The following is a 20,802-nucleotide window of genomic DNA, read 5'->3' on the forward strand; positions in this document are numbered from 1 at the left end:
AAAGCTTGGTCAGAGGCAGCTCTGCCAAGGGGCATTGGGTGTGGGGCTTTAACGGTTTCAGATAAACTTTGGTTGCTGACTTCTTATCTGGAATGACTTTCTGGGGGCAGAAGGTCTCTGTCACAGGGCTAGTGCTGAGCCAGGATTTAGCTCCTTTTATTGGGGAAGCACCCCAGGCTGTTATGCTCCCTTTCATCCCTGCAGAGATTCTGTTAACTGTTGGTTTAACCTTGTGCATTGCTTTTAATGGTCTATCTTCCCCTCCAGTGCTGGAGATATAATGCAGGCACTGGGGACAGCAGCTGGTGGGTGTTACAACCTGAGCAGAAAAAAAAAAGGTCCATTTTTACTTACTGTTTTTTACAAAAAAGTAAATAAAAGTTCTGGTTTTGAACAGGTGATTTTTTTGCTCTTCTGGCTCCTCCCAAGAGGTCACTGGTGTTCATGGAGCAGGGGGGGCAGATTTTACCACATGCCCAGCCTCTGTGCTCCTCTCCTGAAGAAGCTGCTGGGGCAGAGAAATTGTCATACTGACGTGGACCATCACGAGAGGGGCTTTTGTCATTGCTTTGTCAGTGCCCAGCCTGAGAGGTAAAACACCAGCCATGGCAATGTTTCAGCACACATTTATTGCTGCTCATTGTTTCCCTGCAGTGGATCAGAACGAAGGTCCCTATTGCACATAGATTTTTATTTTTGGCATCCTTAAAAAAAATTGCACAAGACTTTTTAACCACCTTCCCCTTGCCCATATAGCTGACTAAACACACAAATGACATTTTTCACCTATGTGGTGGATATGGTTTGCCCAGGAGACACGGTGATACTTCCCAGATGTGGTGTGGGGCTTGTGAGTCACTACAAACCCTGTGGTGAGCATGGCTTTCATGTTTGCATACAGTGTGTGACACCCTAGACTGGAAAACATGCCTGGATGATCTTTGTAGACACTTTTCTACTGCATGCAACAGATAGTTGTGGCTGGATGTAATTTACCCAGTGAAGAGTCCCCCTGGGGTTTGGTCTGTGGGACTGGCTCAACTGCTGCCTGGTTTCTCTGGCCAGGCAGTAACAATCCAAGCTGCACGGTGAGAATTTCAATACAGTGAGTTTTTATACCTATGGCTGCACAGGGGGAATCAGAAAACTCCAACCTGGGAACATGAGGCCTACCTGGGGGTGCTCCATGCCACATTCATCTTCCCCATTTGTGAGAGGAAAGCCTTGGCTGTAGGAGCTCTGGTGTGGTCTGGGAGAAGCCTCCTAAGCTGTGAGCTTCCTTGAAGCGTCACGGACACCGGGAAGGGCTCTGAATTGTTGTGTGGAAAGCCCCTGTTCTGCCACTTCCCCTGGGACTGCTGCAGGGAGGATCAGCTGGGTGCTACAGCAGGAGTGTGCTTTCCCTTGCCTGGGGAGGGCAGGGAGCTGTGCTCTTGAGTTAACCTGGGCTCTGCAGTAGCCACTGATCTGCCCCACAGCGCCACAGGAGGTGGCTGACCCCCAGGCAGCCTCTGTCCTGTTTGTTCCCCCAGGAGAGCAGCTCTGGACACCCTCTGTGTGTATGAACCGAGCCCATGTCCGTGGAGCAGCAGAGGAGGGAGTTGTGCTGGGCTGTGTGTGGGGCAGGGGAAGCTGAGGAGGTGTTTCCCAGTGGCTGCAGGATGGTTGATGGGAAGTGGCTGGGCTCCAGCGCCCTCTCAGTAGACCCAGGAGACAGGCACCCACTGTGGAGAGCTGCAGGCCTGCTCAAAGGCTTCCTGCAGCAGCTGGAGGCTCTCTTCCACGCCGTTGTTGACGAGGGACAGGTCGAAGTAGTGTGCGTATCGGCTGCGGATGCTCTCCGACTCCTTGCGGAGCTGCTGCAGAGCCTCCGACTGCAAGGAAAAGCACAGTGCTCAGGAGAGGCACGTCACAGCCCACCCCAACACCAGAACAACTCGAGTGGTTGTGAAGTATCGGAACACAGAGCATCCCTGCAGCTTGGCTGATGGGCCAGGAGCTGCTGTGTGAGCTCTGGGCTGGTATCTGGGGCTTTTGCTGGACTCCATGTGGTGCTGGGAGCATCAGGTTACCTGCTAGAGTGAGGCCAGACCTGCTGGGTCTCACGTTTGCCTTTAAAATGCTCTGTGGCAGCTCCCAGGGAGAAGGTTCACAAGCAGCAGGCTGCTCAGTGCTCTGGAGGGCACTGTCACCAGCTCCAGGCCTCAGGCTGGGTAGGATCCCTGTGGGATGCTCCCTTCCCAGTGGCTTTTGACCAGTATAGCACCTGGCAGAGCTTTACCAGCCTCCCTGCTGGTTTTGGTTTGTTTTTTTAGTGCTGTACTTCAATAGCAAAAGCAAAGCTGCCTCTCCCCTCCTCTGCTGTGGCTGGGCTGCCCAGCATGCAGGGGCATCCCAGGGGTGCATCCCTGGGCAGGTCTGCCCCCAGCAAGGAGGTCCAGACCATTTCCACATACTTCCCTAATGGAGCTGGAAAGACAGGCAGCTTCTCTGCCTGGGGAGGAGGGATAGCTTGGGGTGTAGTCCTTGCTGAGCTCTGCTGTGTGCAGATATTAATAGACCTAAATGGGTATTATTAGATTAATTATCATATATATTATACATCTATTATTAATAGATTAATCAGACATAAAAATATATCAATAAAGCCAAATCAGACCAGTCTTTATGTCATTTCCTTCTTTTTTGTTAGACCACCTGGGCATGAATCACAGCACTGAGACCTTCGGTGGTCAGCACTAAAAAAACCTATTACAGATGACACAGTAATATTTGCAATACCACACCCTCCCTAAGGGCACAGCAGGCTTTTGTCTTGAAGGTGTTCAGTTCAACACTGACAGACTTTAAATATAATTGGTAATTACCCTAGGGGCAAAAAACCAAAATATATACTGCTTAGCTACCTTCATCTTGAAAGAATTACTGAAAATATCCATCTATTCTTATAAAATTAATTCTTCCTATCTTGTGGCTGAAGCCAGCAGCTGTCGGGGGTGGAGAGGGGAGGGCAAGGAGTAGATTTTAGCTCTGCGGGGTCACATTAACTCTGCCGCATCCCTCGCCTCCGAGCCAGCCGAGCTGCAGGGTTATATTTAGTGCCTGGCAGCAGAGCTGGCCCTGCCCACTGCAGCAGGATGTGATTCCTCGCTGGATGGAGGCAGCGGTGACACAGAGTGGCTCTTTCTGCTCTGAGACCTGTCCCTTTCCCCCCTCCCCAGCCTGTTGCATCAGGCAGTGAATGTGCCTCTAAATACCTGCACAATACTTGCTCTGAAGGTTGCATAAATATCCTCTCTGCAAACTATCTGTAGCTTAAGCTCTACAAACTTAATGGGTTGGAAGAGGTGGCCTTGTTGCCATTGAATCCAGGAGGAGCAAAGCTCTAGGTTTTCCTGTTAAGCTCTCTTCCCATCTCCCTGCCAGCATGGGGTAGGGCAGGGTAGGCAGCATCCCTGCATCCAGCAGGGTTTCCTGGGAAGTAGTAGCCTGTGGCTGCCAGCCTTGTGCTTGGCACTGAGTGAGTTAACTGTGCTATCAGTGCTGCTTTCATCCTCACGTTAAAGGGATCAGCATCCTAATGAGGCAAAGAATGAAAGGAGCTGTTGTTTGTGTGTCTATTTGCATAGCTGATGGCAGGATAAATGGTCCAGCCCCTCACTGGGCTGTGCTTTCCACTGTGATTACGGGGCTGGGATGAGGGTTGCTGAGTCTACAGCTGCAGGAATTGGCAATTCATGTTTCTTAGGTCTGGGCTGAGTTCTGGACCACCAAAAGCAAAGCAGACAGGAATAAGCTGATGGGCAGGAGGGAGAAAGCCCGTGAGCTGACAAGCCCAGATGGAGAGGGACAGGAGAGGGACAGGAGGGGATACCACTCACCTCCTCTGCCTTGTCTGTTGGGGCAATGAAGACGATGAACGGGGAGAGCTCGGCCGTGCGGACGATCTTGAGGGTCTGTGGAGAGAGGGGTGCAGTTACCAGAGCGTGGCCCATCCCCAGGACAGGAGCAAGCACAGCTAGCTGGCTGCTGTCCCCCACCCCCATGCTGCCCCCAGCCAGGCTGCCACCGTGCCTGTGAGGCAGTGGGGGCTAAAGGAGATTCCCCTTGTTGGGGACATGGGCTCACTGGGTGGACTCCTGGAGAAGAGTCCCTTCAACCTGCTCCCACAGCAGCCTGGCTGTGGCTTTGCTGTCACAGCCAGGTGTGTGTTGTGATAGGGAACACCTTCATTGTCTTGCGAATGGAATTGCCACCCCAGGGCTTGCTGGCCTTTTCCTTTGGGAAAAGAAGGCAGGGACAGTCACAGCCAGCACCCAGGTAGTTCAGTGTGGCAGCCCCTGTCCTGCCCACACATTCCCCTGCTCCCTACCTGGGGCTCAATGTCCAAAATAGCGACTTTGTCCTGCTGGTGGATCTTGTGCACTGTTTCAAACTTGGTGCCAAACATGTTTCCCTGGTAGCTTCCAAACTCCAAGAACTCATTGGCTGAGATGTCCCGGGTCATCTCCTCGGTGGAGACAAAGTAATAGTCCTTCCCATCCACCTCATTCTTCTTCTGGGGGCGTGTGGTGTCTGGGGAGGAAGGGAGGGAGAGAGTGAGTGCTGGCCCCCAGGAGGAGAGGGGAACAGAGTAGAGCAAGCATCAAAACTAAGCTGTACTAATCCCCTGTTAACTGCTTCCTGCTTTGGACAAGTAGGGACCTCAGCCAGCTGGGGACAGGCACTGCATGAGAAGAGTGAGGTGTCTGTGAGTAGGTGGCAGCAGCCCTGCAGCCTCTGTGGGTAAAGGTGGGACAGCAGGCAGGGATGCCCTGCATGTGGAGGCCTCTGACTTTAGGGGCTTGGTGGTGCTGGAGGAACATCTCCCCACCTCCCACCTGCTCTCAGAAAGTCCTGGATCAAAGAGGTCAGAGGAAATGCATCCCGTGCTGTGCTCTCCACCCTGGCTGGGTACTTACATGGGGGTGGGTACATGAACTTCTCTGGGTTGTTGCTGAGCAGAGCATTCTTGATGTGGCTACGACCCACACCGCTGGCCCCTGCAGAGAGAGAGGGAGATGGACACCAGAGCTGGGCTCAGAGCAGCCTGTTTTGAGATGCTGAGGCTCCTCCACAGCTCTGGGTCTGAGGAAAGGTGCAGAGCTTGGCCTGGGCTTCCCTGCCAAGATGTGCTTTCTGAGCTGGTCTGTGGTGTCCTCCAGCCCTGGAAGAGGCTCTCTGTGCCCTGGGGATGCTCACCTCCAGCCCCAGCTGCAGACAGGACTGCTGCTTGCTGAGCAGCCAGCCTGGCTGGACTTGGTGGGCTGCCCATCCCATGGATTCCACCACCAAGTGCTCAGTCCCCACCGTGTAGGAGTGCTTGCTTTGGTGCAGCTGCACACACCAGAGCTATTTTTATTAGAGATTTTCCATGAAGATACTCAGGAGCTGCAAAGAACTGCTTTAACTCTACCCCAGCATTGCAGTGCAGGTGCCAGACCCTGCACAATGCTCAGGGTCAGCCTGTGTGATGACTGCTGCAGGGAGAAGTGCTGCCCAGACCTTACTAGGTTTTGCAGGGCTGTGCTGCCCCAGCCCCTGTGCAGTCCTGGTTGCCACTGGGACCAACCACACAGCCCCTGAGTGCAGAGGATGCCTGTGACAGGACCTACCGATGAGCACCAGAGTCTTCCTCTTGAAGGCAGGCAGCCTCACCACCTCCTCATAGGAAACGACATCCAGCTGGTCAAAAACTGGGGTGAAGGAGAAACGAGACACAGAGTGGTCAGAGTTAGCTTGGCCACAGCAGCACAGCTGTGTGTGTGTGAGACCAAAGCCAGGTCCTTGAGTAAGATGGACAGGAGTGGTCAGGACTGGGCTAGGAGCTCATCACGTTTGGCTGCTTGGGCAAGAGGGCAGCAGCAACAGCAAGCAGCATGTGAGGGGCAGAGTGGGTGCTGGGGAGCTGGACCAGGAGCTGCTGAAGAAGCCAGGGTTGCTTTTGCTCAGTAATTCTGCTCAGGACAGTAGGACCTGGGTGCTGGCTAGAGAGACAGCAGGATGCTGCAGAGAGCTTTATACATCTGAGTGATTTAGATCCTTGTTTCTGGTTGGAGCTGCAGGCTGGGCCAGGAGCCAGCACATCCCTGGGCTCCTTTGCCAGCTCTTTGCTCAGTTTAGCATGGGGCACTGGCATGGGTGGCTGAGGGGCACCTCCCTGCCCCACCAGTGACAGGACTTTGCAGCTTGGGAACAGTTCAGGCTGCTCCCTAATTGCTGAGCAGCAACACTGCCACTGCCTGCCCTGTGTTCAGCAGCCTGTGGGGTTTGAGGGTGGGGAGCCTGACCTTACAGGGCCATGAGTGCAAGGGATTGTCACCAGGGGAGAGCACAGGAGCTCAGTGCTGAGCCAGCCCTGGCCTCATGCACTGCCTAGGGACACAGCTGTGGCCGCATGAGGGGTATGAAGACTGGAGAAGGGCTCAGAAAAGGTGACAACTATGGGATATCCTGAGGTTCCACTGCTGACACAGCTGGGTTGTTTGGGTGACTCCCAAGGAGGACAGCCCCAGCCCTGCCCAGAAACAGGGAGGAATGGCCAGGGCTGGGGATGGAGACCACTGCCCTGCTCACACTTACTGGAGCTGTGCTTGGCCAGGTATTTATCTTTGCACTTCTTCTTCTTCCCGAAGGGGCTGCAGCTTGGGGATTCACTCTGGCTGGGCTGGGTGACGCTTGCCACACGCCTGCCAAGAGAGGAGGACACCACCGTGGCCCAGCTGTCACCTCAAGCCCTGGGACAGCAGCAGGATTGTCCCTCAGACGTGCAAGAGAAACAGGTTGGCTGCTGGGACAGGCTGCTGGGACAGGCACATGAAGGGGACTTTTGCCTTATCCCACCACAGTCAAACTCCTGCTAGCACGTGGTCACTGCTCCCACCTCCACTCCCAGATCCAGCCCTTCTGGCCAAATCCAGGGACCTACCACTCCTGCAGCTCTGGAGAAGGGATGAGTCCTGCTGACTCGGTGCAGGAGCCCTCCACCCGGCCCTGCCACCAGTTGCTGTCATCCTTGTTTATGATCTGAATCACATCGCCAATCTGAAACTTCAGTCCTGCTTCCTTGCAGGGGATCAGGTTGTCTTTTTTGGGGTCGTAGTCAAACTGTGCCCTCATGAACATCTGCAAAAAAGAGAACAAAGCAGAGTCAGCATGGCCATGCAGGGTGACTTGAGTTTGGCCCCCACATTGCACTCCCCAGCGGTGACTGAAGAGACTGCTCCTGGCACAAGGTCGCTGGAGCTTTCCAGGCCCCACAAGGCTACACGGGGAGAAAGGAGGTGCACAAAGCTTAGGGGAAAAGGTTTGGGCACGGAATTGTAGTCAGATGTGCTGGTGCGTGGATAAGAAAGGGAGGGTGGCATCTTGGCCCTACTGGGAGCTAGTGACAGGGCTGCTGCCTCCAGGCAGACCCACACACCCACAGTTGGTGTTCAAACCCTGCATGGAGCCTTCCTGCAGTGCTCTGGCTGCTGCAGAGTGCTGGTGAGTTCAGCCAGCCACAGAGGAGACATTGCAACAGGAACCCCACAGAAGGCCATGGCTCAATCTCAGCTGCTCTGTGCTGCTTTACCCCAGAGCTGGGCACTCCCTGCATGGCACAAGGCCTTCAGTGAGCCAAGGCTGGAGTGATGTATCCATCCCTGCTTTGGTCTGTCCTGGTCCCTTCAGTATCAGCTACTCTCACAAAGGTACAATTCATCAGAACTGCAACTCGAAACAAGCTGCTGCTGCTGCTTCTCATGTTACTGTGCACCCTCTGAAGGCTGGGGAAACCCTGGGGACCAAGAAGGTGAGAGAAATTTGGCTTTCCCTGTCCCTTCTGCTTGCTCAGCTCTTTCAGAAAGTCTACAGCACCTATTCCCACCAGGACCCTGTCAGGACTAGAGTGGAGGCAAAGCCAGGCAGAGTATGGAGGATTAGGAGTGAAAGGCAGAGTTCAGGGAACCCTGAGCATGACCCTAGCAAGTTAGCTATCCTAGAAACACAGCATGTAGCAAAATGGGGCACAGGGTTTGACATGGGGTGATGCCTCCCCTGTCCTCAGATGGGATAGGCAGGGCCTGGAAAGTCATCCTCCCTGGGTAGAGTGGACCATGCTGTCCTTGTTCCACATTAAAACCATTTCCCACAGTATGTCCTCCCTCAGCTGTGCTGCTGGAGGCACAGAGCCATCAGGACACAAACATGGTTCCCTTTCACTGCCAGAAAAGAGCATATGGATCAAGCTGTGACAGGAGACCGCTCACAAAAAAAAATGAAATTGGGAAAACAATAAGAGTGGAAGCTCCTTCCAGGATGAGAGCTGATGCTTGCTTTTGAAGTACTCTCTGACACCAAGAAGCTGATGATACACAACAAGGGATACACAGCAAGCACTGCCCTGAGCTTTCTGCTCCTGCACACTGGTGCCCCAAGCCAGGCCATTTTGGAGTTGGCATCAGACAGCTCCACACATCACCCACAGCTGCACAGGGCTTTGCTGCCAGCCCCTCTCTGGGGGGCTGACACCCAGGCTCTGAGCAGGCTCCAGCATGAGAAGTCCTGGTCTTTAAAGTCAAAAGGCTGCAGGGAATATGCTAGAGGTGACCTCAAGAGTCTTGAATGCTCTGTGCTTCCTCTCATTAAGACCCTGTCCCAAGAGACACTCAGCCTTGAAGTTACAGGCTGTGGGGCAAGCCAGGGCAGAGGGGAATCATGATGCCAGGATCTTCACCATGCTGCCTGCCAGGCACTGAAATAAAGGTGATCATGGGCATCCAGGAGTGGCAAAGAAGTCCACTCTTGGTGGTGGTACTGTAACAAACAGAGACATGAGCAGCTGTGGTTCTGGAAAGCAGACAGCACCATTGCCCTGGGCACAGCAGGAGTACAATTGTTGCTGGGAAGGAGTTTGTCCCTGTGTCTTTCCCTGAGACCATGCCAGCCTCAGGTGAGCCAGCAATTCTTTTCCTCAGAGGCAGCTTTTCCCCTGGCACTGAGCTGGCCAACTGGAGCTGGCTGGGTCAGGACAGGGAGGGCAGATTGACAGCAGGGAAGGACAGACACGGGCCAGTGTTTAATAAACATACATGCAAAGCTGGTTGAGCAGGACTGGGAACAGCATGGGCTGAGCAATAAACAGAGACACCAACACTTGCCACCACATTCAGAAATCCAGCTTCTCTGGGTAAAGAACAACTCACACAAATGTGCTCCCTCAGCCCAGCCCAGCACCATCCAGCCCACTGTCTGAACTCCTCTCCCACCCCTGCCTGTCCATGACAGGGGGCTGCACTGGGGCTGGCTCCTGCACCAAGACAAGACAGCAACCCAGCTACCACACACTGGAGTCTTGGCAGAGGACACAGCCCTCCCCACTGTCCTATTTCAGCCACAGCAGGACTTCAGAGGCAAAGCCAGGCAGGTGTCACCCCCTGGTGACACAGCATGGCCCCCACCCTGGCAGTGACAGCAGGTGTGAGGAGCTGCCTTCCTTTCCCCCACTGCTTCCTTCCTCCCACGCTGTGCACGGCAGCATCCGGACCGACGTCACCCTCGCTGGGGCTGCTGCACCCAGCATGGTGACAGCAGGGAGCACAGAGCCTGGGGCTGTCCCTGACACAGGGATGTGGCTCTGAACGAGACCCTCGTGTGCTCCCTGCTGTGCACCTGCCACTGCTTTCCCATCCCCAAACACCACAGTGGCTCAGACATCCCAGCCCTGTGTTCCTACACACACTTTGGGTAAATACATCCACACAGGCCCAACATATGGTTGTCTGCAGTGATGTAAGCACAGGACAGGTCTATGCAGCCTCCATTAGCTCCGACAAGGTGACAAGGCAGCCATCCCCTTGCCCTGACACCCCTGGCTCAGCACAGCTCTCTCCCAAACGCTGGTCCTGCATGGTTTGCACTGGTCCCACCCTGCCCCACAGCCACATCCCAGCACTGCCCGCAGGTCCAGGGGCTGCACTTACCTGGAGAGCAGGGAGGCGGCTTTGCTGGTTGGGAATGACTTTTAATGAGACCATCCCCTTGGTTTCTTTCTAGTGAACAAAGGGGAGAAACAAGAGTTGGAGGAGGTGGTGTCTGGAGGCAGCTCAACAGCAGCAACTTGTGCAGGGAGGTGCTGAGTGCCAGAACCTGCCAGGCAGGGCTGCTGGGTGCTCCCCACAGTGCTGTGGTGCTGGGGGACACCACAGCCTCGTCAGAAACAGCTCTGCCAAGGCAGCATGGCTTAGCCATACTTGTGCCAGGCCGGGGGGAACATCAGCACTCCCACAAAGGTCTGGTTGTGGGCACTGCTAAGCAACACAAGAATAAAGATGGAGATCAGCATCATCTCTGCCCTGGCTGCTCCAGTGAAGAGCCTGGGAGGAGAGGCTTGTTCTGCCAGGTCCCCTCCATCTGTTCCCTCCATGCTTGCCCCTCCTGGTGACATTAGAGGCACAGCACTCTCTTGCCTGCCACAGGCCAGTGCACTGCTGCCTCTCATGCATCACAAGACCCACATGGTCCCATGGGGACAATCACATGTGGAGGCTTGGAAGCATCTCCTGGGCCAACCACCCTTCTCAGGAGGCAAAAACAAACTCCTCCTTGGTCCTGCTGTCTGGAGCAGGGACACCCTGTGGCACTCTGGCAAGGCCAAACCTCCTGCTTAGGCTGCTGGTGGGTGTCCTCAGCTGCACCACCACCTCCCTCCAACAAGGTCCCATATATTGGGCATGGATCAGGATCAGCAATGTATGAATTCAAGGCAGGTGTGAGGCCCTGTCCAAAGCTGGCTCTGGCAAGGGTGTGGCAGGATCACCGTGACCTCAGCAGCAGGAAAATGGCACCAATGTGACATGCATGTGTGGCTCAGGTCTGCAAGAGCAGCCAGCCCTAGGCTGGAGTTGCACACTAGCCTTGGCAAACAGAGGTGGTTTCCAAGCCCCACACACATCAGCACATGTCAGGAACCCACTAACAGCCTTCACTGCTGCTCCAGGAGGCCAGAAACAAGCAGCAAGCACAGACCCCACTGGGGCTGCATGCAGAGTGGTTTCTGCCACATCACAGTGCTGTATGCAGGATGCTGTGTGCTGACTCTGGTGTCTGGGAGGGAGTGAATGCTCACAGCATGCAGGCCAAAGGGGTCCTCCCCAGGGAACAGCCCTGACAAACACAGATACCTACCAGCATCTTCTGCAGCTGATCAACTGAGTGGTTGCTCGCACTCTGCCCATTGATTTCTATGATTTCATCACCCACGTGAAGGGAGCCTGCCAGCAACGTGAGAAACATAAAAATGCAGACAAGGGACAAGACCTGCTCACCAAACCCAAATTACACAGCTCCATCAGCCTCCTGGGCAAGCTGTGGCCAGGACACCACAGTATTTGCCATTTGCTACAGTATTCTGGAGCCACACATGTCATCTCAGCACATGGGAGTAAAGCACAGGGGGAATGAATTCTTCCCCCTCCACCCAATGCACACATGTAGCCACTCCTAAGGTCATCAGGCTGCTTTCCACTATGTGGAAAGTGCCTTGGACTGTTCAAAGCACCTGTTTCAGAGTTTCAAACACAACCCCAAGTACCTCACCTGAAGCCAATGACAACCTCCTTACAGTGCCCTTAACATAAGCATTCCGGACTTCGTGTGTTTTCAGTTCACATACCCAGGCAGATTACAGCCTCAGATATACTGCTGAAAATCAGGCTCCAGCAGTGTTATTGGAATAGCTCCTGTCTTATTTTGGCAGTGGTAAGCACAGACTTCCCACTTGGATCCAAGGCTGGAAAAGCAGCCTCTTCTAAGCAGAGAACATCTCGTATCCACGCCTCCTTGGCAAGACCCAAAACCAGAAAATAGCACTTATTTATTTCTTTTGGCACTTTCTTTTGGTCTGCAGAGCCAATCTACAGGATGCCTGTCCCACCTGTGCACTTTAGGAACAGGAAGAGCTTCCCCCCACAGTCTCCAGGGTATGATCCATCTCTTCTTACAGTGACCCCACCATGAAAGAGGGACAGATGATCTCCAGTTCCTTTTTGGGAGAACCCTTCCCCCAACCCTTTATTTATCCCTAAAGCATCCAGTGTATTAACATGACAACCATGCAGAGAGACCAATTCCTGACAGATCCCTAAGGGAGGAACAGGCACAGATGTCTATGTCACAGGGGAAAGCCAGCAGTGCTGAGGACCTGCCTTACTGCTCCATGGGGAAAAACCACCTGCAGATGTGCACCCCATGCACTGCTTCTATGAAAGCCTTGTTACCTTGTCTGTGAATCATGCCCCCATGGAAGATCCTGGCCACCATGCAGCTCTGCTTGTCATTTTGCTTCAGCGTGATTCCCTGGAAGACAGGAAAATCCATGACTGCTCACTGCAGGGAACTGCTCTCCTGCCCTCACAAAGTCCTCTCCAGGCCCATGTTCACAGTGGGCTGTGCAGTGGCTAGGGGGAAAACCCAGCTAGGCCAGCTCAGGCTGCTGCAGCTCCTCTTGGCACAGCATCACCACCCTTTGTGGGGCTCACTTCAGGTCCCCGGGCAGAAGGCAGAGTCCAGCACCTTTTTCCCATGGCCGAGATCTCCAGTGATCTGTCTCCCTCAAGGCCAGCCTGCTGGCACAGCTAAACCTGCCCCTCCACCCCCCCAGGTGCCATCAAGCTTTGGGGTCTTGCCAGCTCTCACCATGGGCTCCTCGGTGACCTTCTCGAACTGGACAAGGCGGATCTTGCGCACCTCGCGGCTGCTGCTGTGCGAGGGGCTGCCCAGGGTCGCTGAGCCGTTGGTATAAATGTCCTCAGTCATGGCGTTTGGGGACTGAGTGATGGCCTGTCGGGGCAAAACAGAGACCATGGTTTAGGGGCTCCACCTGGGATTGCTGGGTCCCTGCTGTGGGGCTGAGCTACTCAAATATGTTAAGGTGCCTGAGGCGCAGGTGGAGCACAGGGGAGGAGAAGACACTAAGGGCAAGAAAAGGAGTAGAAGAGCTCGAGCCTTGGAGATGTGGATGTGGGTTTAATCTGCGGTTTTCCAGTGTGGGAAACACAGGATGTAGGAAAACTTTGGAAAAGCTACAGGTAGCAGAAGCCAAAAGGGTCCACAGCTGATCTTCTGAAGCAAAGAGTCACACACACTCCTGTGTCGCAGCAGCACTCGGCTCACAGTTAGCTTGTTGCAGAGCATAAAGCCCAGGATATCTTCACCAAATGAAGAGAACAGTTTGGGACTCACCCCTGAGAACTGGCTTTGCTCTTGCTCAGTTTGCAAGTTCAACCTTTTCTGACCTGCATCTGTGGGCAACTGACAAGGTGCAGAGCCATGTACACAACATCCAGGCACTGAAGGCAGTGTGCTGCCAAGCCAGCCAGAAACAGCCTGTTCCCCTTCCCAGATCCCAGCTACAGGTCCTCTCATGCTGGTTTGCACTGGGAAGCTAGGCAGGGGCTTTCAGTCCTGAACAAACCTCTGTTCTTGGTTTCCAGCATGTGCTGGCACCAGGGCAGATGGAGAGTGCATGCTGTCCTATGCAAAGACCTCCAAACCCATCCTGCCAGGTGACCTTCCCTCTCTCAGCCCAAGAAAGCCTGACTCAGCCCCATTAAATCCCTCAGACATGCTGGGCAATGTCTCGACACAGCTCACAAATGTGCCTGTTTGGCCCCAAGTGCAGCGGACTTTCATCAAGCCTCTCCCACATCAGTGCTGGCCCAGCAAAACCCAGGTCAGCTTCAATCTGTAGCTCCTGCCCGCCCTGCTGGCACAAATTCCCACAGGGAGCCAAAGGAAGGGGCAGCAGAGTCAGGACTAACAAGGATAGCAGGAGAGGTGCTGGCAGAGAGGGGCAGAACAGGCACAGTCACTGTCCCAGCCCCCAGAAAAGGCACTGGTGGGGCTGGGCCAGGGAGGGAAGGGGCTCTGGGAACTGTGTGCCCATGATGCAGCAATTTATTTTTAAGCCAACTACTTCCCAAAGTGCCAACCAACCTCCTCCTCAAAAGGCAACCATGTGAGCTCCAGCTGCCAATGGCTTAAACATGGAGAAGGCTGAATCCCAGCCCAGAACAGCACCCAGGCTATGGACTCACAGGGTAGAAGGTTGCACTCATGCCTCCAGCCTGGCTTGCCAGCTCTAGTAGGACACGATGCTCCCACACCATTTGCAGTGCAGAGGAACAGATTCAGCACAGTGCATACCTAGAGCTGTCCCTCAGCTCTCTGCCAGCTGTCCCCCTCTGCCAGAACAGCAGGTGCAAAGAGGAATAGGAGGACAAGGACCTTCTCCAGACCAACCCGAGGCCAAAGTGCCCATGAGGTGGTTGGAGTCAGCACAGATCATACTTATCTTGGTCAAGCCTTGGGAAAGTGTTAGACCATGCAATTCCTGGCTCCAAACCTCAAGGCTCAGCAGAGCCCGATGACCCAGGACACAGCACAGTCTGCTCCAGGGACTGGGAGTTCCCATCCCCACCATCCCCATCAGCTGAACTTCCTGGCCCCGACCTTTGCTTTTTGCTGAGAGCTGGAGAAAACACCCAGCCCTCGATGCTGACTCAGCACTGGTGTCACCCTGGTGACTCCTGGAGAACAAGCCCTGTCACCAGAGACTTGCTGCTGTGCCTGGGAATGGCCACCAGTCACTTGATGGCAGCTGTGAATGCAGAAGGGTCCTCCAACAACTCTCTCTGCCCAGAGCCATGCTGGGATGGTGTGGCCTTTTTTGCTGATGGCACTGGGCAGCCAGTGCAAGGGGACAGGAGGACATGTTCATGAGGCCTGGTTCATGACGACAACCAGGACCCTTGGGGTGACAGATTCCAGCCCTGTATTGGCACCCAGAAACAGGAGACGTGCATGGCTCTCACACCCCATGCACATGAGCGGGCTGGCCAGATCACCTTGCACTCTCCTGGCAGCTGCCACGCTCTTGGCTGGCTTGGCCCAGCAGAGTCTGTGACCTCAAGAGCCTTTCGAGTCACGCTGGTGACTTGCCAGACTCTCCTCCTTGTGCACTGCTCCACAGGAAACATCTGTGAGTGCTGCTGAGAGCCGGCTTGTGGTCACCAGCCACTGCCAGCTCCACACAGCCCCGGGCTCTGTCACTGCCCGGGGCAGAGGTGGGGCAACGAGGTTTTGGGGCTGAGCTGTGCAACAGGGGTGCTGGACAGCCCAGCACTCAGCAGCCGTGTGTGCCTTGCAGCTGGCTGACAAGGGTACAAATCCTCCTGCACAAATCCTGCTCCAGCGGCAATGCACAGAAGAGCCACTAGCTCCATGGGTCAGAGGTGCTCCACAGCTCCCCACCTGCATTTTCCTCAAGAGCCCAGATTTCTGCCCCATCTCCCTGGGCAGAGGGAAGTGTACCAGTTCCTTGGGCAGTGTTTACCAGCAGGGAATGTGGTGAGGATCCCAGGACTTGGCATCCTGTCCCCCAGTGGGGTCAGCACTATCTGCCAAGGTTGCTCCTGCTGCTGCACTGGCTCCCATGCCATGGGCAAATCAAACATTAACTGGGCAGCTTGTTTGCAGGAGGCTGAAGCAACACTTGAGGAAAGCAGCACTGTAGTGCAAAGGGCACATTCCGAGATTTGGTTCCTGGGCTCTCCTGGCTGCTCTAAACCAAGAGATTTCAGTATCAGGTAGCCTTGGAAAAACAGGGCTGGCTGACGAGTATGCAGAGAAAAGTGCTGTTGGTTTTGCCAAGTGGGTCTCCAAAGTACAGCAGCCTGGATGCAAGAAGGAACTCTGGAGCCAGGTTTCTCTGGGATTGCCCTCTTGGCTGGTAGGAAGACACACTCTTCTCACACTGTGAGGAACAAAATCCCAGCTTCCCCCATGAATCATTACCCCTCACATTATAATTGCCATGGATGCACGCAGGGAGGTTGGGGCACTGCTTGGGGCAGAGATGTCCTGACCCAGCAATATCTCCTCCCACCCTTGCCTCCCTCCCCATCCAGGATGTGTCCATCTCAGTTTTGTACAGCTTAAAATACATAGAAATATGTAAAAAAGCAAAGTAGCAAAAAACTGAGCTTGGGAGCTGCTTTGGGCTGCTTCAGCAGGCTGGAGAGCAGCAGCCACGTGGACATTTAGAAGTAATTCATTCTGCCAGGGGCTACTGACTTCTCAAGTCTGCCTGCACAACCACAGGAACAATCTCACCTAAAACCCCTTCAAGCAATATGATTGAAGTTAAAAAAAAAAAGAATCAAACCAACAAACATTTAAACCAAAAAGGATTACATTGCTGACACCGGGAAAAGGCCCGGCAACACCAACAGGTCTCTGTGAGAAGGGGAACAGAGAAATAGGAGGGATACAAAATGGTTGTGGCAGCCAGAAGATGCTGCCAGCCCTGTGTGCCCTCACACTGACTCCAGATCACAGAATGCTGCAATGGAGATGGGCCAGATTTTCAAGGGAGCACAGTCAGTTTTGCTGAGGCACCTCCTTCCCGCCAGAAAAGGCTGATGCAGCCTTCCAGATGTGTTTGAGAAGCTGGTCACCTCCAAGGGACAACCAGTGAAACCACAACACTGACAGAAGAAGGAGCTGCCCTGCCTCTCCATCCCAGCTTCCGGAACAAGCCCTGCCAAACAGCTTTTCTTCTGCAGCTGTTACACACAGCAAAATACATTTGGGATTAAAAACTTGGAACCAGCCCTCCCCACTTCATTGGTCAAAGCCAGAAGTTTAGCTTGGCTTTCAACTGAGTTTTACCTTTGGTCAGTTCAGGATTTGGTCCCTGGGGACCGTGGCCTCAGTCTGCTTCGGAGCTGCTGCTGGTTGGATGCTGGGAACTGCTGCCCAGAGGGAAGTGCAGTGTTCCCTTTGCACCCTCAAGGACAGGTCTCCCCAGAAGTATTCTCCTTTTCTCCACCAAACTCCCAAAGGTCACATTCACTGCCCACTTTACAGCTTGGAAACTGAGTCACAGATGATAAAGGGACAAGCCCAAGGTCATCCTGCCATCCAGGTGCACAGCTGGGAATAAAGCCCACACCTTTTTGGTAAATCTGTACTTGTCAGTCAGGAGATATGGCAAAGATATGCAGGCACGTGGTGAGGCTCAAAAGAAGAGGCCTCGGGCTGTTTTCTAGCAATAACATGGCTTCCACTTGCCATGATTTGCATGCCCTGCCACCACGTGAGGAACACAGGACAGCACTTCCCAGAACGTGGCTCTGCCAGAGAAAATGGAGAAGAGAAACATACCAATAGCCCTGTTTGACTCCAGACCAGGAGCAGCCAGGCACACCCAGCACCCTTCCCAAGAGCTGCTGTTGGGCAATGTCCTAGTGTCCCACGGAGGTGCCACAGCACCATCTCTGCACACCCATGACACACAGATGAGCAACTGGCAAGCTCAGGACACTGCTGGGAGCCAGCCCTACAGAGCTCCTTTTAAAAGGCCTCATGCAGATCTCAGTTCACCATCTCTCTCTCTCTTTATCCCTTCTGAAATAAATACACCATAACACCGGGGAGCTGTAGGGCTGCTCCTACATTTTCCATGCTCTGCTGCTATTGGCAATTCATCCTTGCTCTGTTTGCAGCCAGGCAGGCCTTCTGCCTGGATCTTGCAGGCAGAAGGACGGGAGAGCTCCTCTCAGCAGCTGCCTGGTCCAGACACTTTGCTTTAATTTTTTTTCCTACTGTTTTATTCAAAGCACCCTGCCCGGGTTGAACCATAAAAAGCAGATGAGCCACTGGTGTGAGACAGATCTGACAAGCCTCTTTTGCATGTTTAAGTGTCCAACAGGATAGGCCAAGGACAGCACTTGAGGGAAATTTCCTCCCTGCTCTCTCTCAGAAGCTCCTCACAGCTGCAAGGAAACCTCACTCCAGGAACATTATGCCATGGCTTCACCAAGGATGCCTGTTCAAAGCTGACAATCTCTGCCGCGATAAAAGCACTAGCTGTTTAGCGCCGGGAACTGCTGACCTTCTCCTGGCTGTACCCAAGCGACCCCAAACAACACTAAGGAGGAAGAAGCCCAACCAGCATAACCAAGAGGGCTGGTGCAGCCTGCTCTCCTTTTGCTGGAGGTGGGGTGCATGCGGCCAGCGGCTCACTGCCTGCCCCGCAGCAGGGCTGGTTGCATCCTCCTTCCCTGGGGAAGAGACCCACCACCCTCCTGCAGCCCATGCCGTGGACCCGGAGGTTGCTCAGCAGCTGAATCAGCTCATGTGACAGGCAGTTCCAGTTCAGACCAGCTACAACTTTGCAGCAAAACAAGCACAATCTCCTCCGTGGCAGGATGCTGGAGCCTTCCTCCCCTGCACCCAGCTCCTTCTTCCCCGCCGGCTGCGCTGTCCGACCGCTCCCCGGCGGCAGCCCACGTCCCCAGCGAGCATCCCTGCTCCCGGGGTGCTGGGGACCAGCAACGCCAAGCACGGGCACGCAGCTGGATGCCCACCGCGGGTTCCCTGCCTTCGGGACCCTGCTTCCCCCGCACGTCGGGAGGGACGAGATGGAGTGGGACCCCCGGGGGACCCGTGCGGGCCTGGGCCACGGGCCAGCAGGGGAGCGGGGCACGCCGCGGCTCCCTGCCGGAGCTCGGCGGGGATGTGGCCGGGCGGGATGGGCTCCGGGAGCGGGGCAGGCGGAGGCGCGGGGTCCGGGGGCGCAGCGGGCCGCTCACCTCGGGCTTGGGCCGGTTCTGCAGGAGGTGCTCCAAGTAGAGGTCGGAGAGCGCCGTCCTCATGCTGCCGCCGCCGGCGCTGCGCCCCGACTTGAGGGTCATGGCGGCGGCAGCTGCGGGCGCTCCGCTGGCCCCGGCAGCGCTGAGCGGCCCGGCCCGGCTCCGGCAGCCCGCGGGCTCCCCGCACGCTCCGCCCGTGTGCGGCGGGGCTGGCGGCGGGCGGAGCCAAGCGGCGGGGCGGGCCGGGCACGGAGCCGGGGCTCGGCAGGGCCGCCCGGCGGCGGGGCAGAGGAGCAGGCACCGGGGCGGCGGTGGCGGCGCTGGGAGGGTCGGGCGGTGTGTCCCCGCTGCCGCCGGGCTTTTTCCCCGTGGCGGTGTCCCCATGGCGGCAGGGCTGTGCCAGCCCCTCGCCCGTGCCTGCCCTGGTCGTGCCCGAGTGCCCAGATCACGGAATATGCTGAGTTGGGACGGACCCGCAGGGGTCATCGAGTCCAGCTCCGGGCCCTGCACGGGACAGCCCCAAGAGCCACACCGTGCGGGCATTGTTTAAACGCTCCTTGGAATCCATCAGCTTGCTGCTGTGACCACTGTTCCAATGCCCGAGCACTCTCTGGGTGGAGAATCTGTCCCTAACATCCAACTAAAGCTCCCCTGACACAGCTTCAGGCCATTCCCTCAGTTCCTGTCACTGCTCACAGCAGAGAAGAGATCAGTCTCTGCTCCTCCTATAAGAAAGCCCCGAGTGCTGTGAGATGCAGGGAAAAGGAGGTGTGGGAGCTGCAGGCACTGAACTGACCGTGTTCAGCAAGCTGCTCTAACACTGCCAGGAACAAAGAGTCCCAGCAGCACAGCCTGGACTGGGAGTGCTCTTCCCATCAGTCCCTTTCCTGTGGCAGCTGTTGCACACTTATATGGGCTCACCTGGCTGGAGTCTTGCATCGTCCAGACCTAGCTCCACTTGCCCTATCCTCAGCCTCACACTGCCCATCTGGGGCCTTGGACTTTGTTGAAGGAATTACCCCACCTGCCAGGATTTATGCCACCATAAATAGGGCTTGGGCCTGCTTAAAGAAGACAAGTTGCCAATCCACTGAGTAAATAGGTTGTTTATTTATCTGACATGTAGAGCAGCTTGAGCTGGGTACCTCCAAAGAGGAGCCCAAATCAAATAAATCCTCGGGCAATTATATCCTTACAAGTTCCCCACCCCTCACATGACAGTTCTGACCACTAGTAATATTAGGATCTGGGATGTTCCTGTCCTTCATTGGTTCCCCTGTCACTAGGTGGGCTGTTTCTTCCCTTATCTCTAAGACTGCTGTGTCAGCTGACCTAACAATGGCAGCAGCCTTCCTTGCTTCCTTATCTTCCAGCTCAAACCAGCTCTGGGGCTCCCTTTTACTTAACTCGGTAAAAGTTCAGCCTGTCTGGCTGGAAATTCACAGCTTGTGGTCTAAGGCTTCATCAAATTTAGCTCCTGGTGCTAAGCAAGTTCTGTGTACCAAGCACACAACAGCCTTGTAGTGGTGGTAGGAGATCAGGGGAGTCAATACCAGGAGCAGAAGAAAGACAGCTAAGAGGGCCATATTTTGCAGCTGTGCCTGGTGGAACCTGTGGCCCAGACTTGTCTGCAGGGTTCCCTGGACAGCCTGTAAAGTCAGACTGGAATGAGTAAGTAATGGACTAAGTCAGGGGGCTAGAAAGTCACAGGGTGCCTGACTACATTCAACCCCATCAGATGTGCCCACCAGGCTGAAGAATGCTGCTCCAAGCCTCATCTGCCCCAGCCCTGCCCACCTGACCAAGAAGGGTCTGCAGAGCTGATGCTTGTAGCATCCTTACCTAGCAGCTGAAGCAGCTTGTAGCATCCTTACCCAGCAGCTGTAGCATGCTTGTAGCATCCAAGCAGATGCTTGTAGCATCCTTACCCAGCAGCTGAAGCAGCTTGGCAGGAGGAAGGTGGAAGTATGGACACACACTGGGACTGGGGGGGCATGGCTTTGAGATGTGCTGCCCTGAGCCCACCCTGGAGGCAGGACCCCTTGGTGCCAGGCTTATCTCAATCAAACTCACTGAAACAGGCTGGTAGCAACGTGGAGTAGGAGGTAAGAGATACAGAGAGCAG

The 20,802-nt window shown here is 55.0% G+C and overlaps 1 protein-coding gene across 2 annotated transcripts; it reads right to left on the reverse strand.

Moving 5' to 3' along the window:
- Positions 1-610: 610 nt before the first annotated feature.
- MPP1 (MAGUK p55 scaffold protein 1) lies at positions 611-18,883 on the reverse strand. Of its 2 annotated transcripts, none has more exons than XM_085060170.1 (12): positions 18,678-18,883; positions 12,718-12,861; positions 12,300-12,378; positions 11,209-11,294; positions 10,005-10,073; positions 6,968-7,164; positions 6,622-6,728; positions 5,655-5,735; positions 4,962-5,042; positions 4,373-4,575; positions 3,882-3,956; positions 611-1,874 (listed from the first exon to the last, which is right to left on the reverse strand). In XM_085060170.1, exons 1-12 carry the CDS (start codon positions 18,777-18,779, stop codon positions 1,698-1,700), a joined length of 1,401 nt encoding a protein of 466 aa, XP_084916296.1. In that variant the 5' UTR covers positions 18,780-18,883; the 3' UTR covers positions 611-1,697. The 2 variants fall into 2 exon arrangements, with proteins under 2 accessions (XP_084916296.1, XP_084916297.1); XM_085060171.1 differs by lacking the exon at positions 18,678-18,883 and adding an exon at positions 16,753-16,824.
- Positions 18,884-20,802: the final 1,919 nt, after the last annotated feature.

Source organism: Lichenostomus cassidix, chromosome 4A, assembly GCF_008360975.1.
Source record: "Lichenostomus cassidix isolate B80296 chromosome 4A, HeHo_3.0, whole genome shotgun sequence".
Taxonomy (NCBI): Eukaryota; Metazoa; Chordata; class Aves; order Passeriformes; family Meliphagidae; genus Lichenostomus; species Lichenostomus cassidix.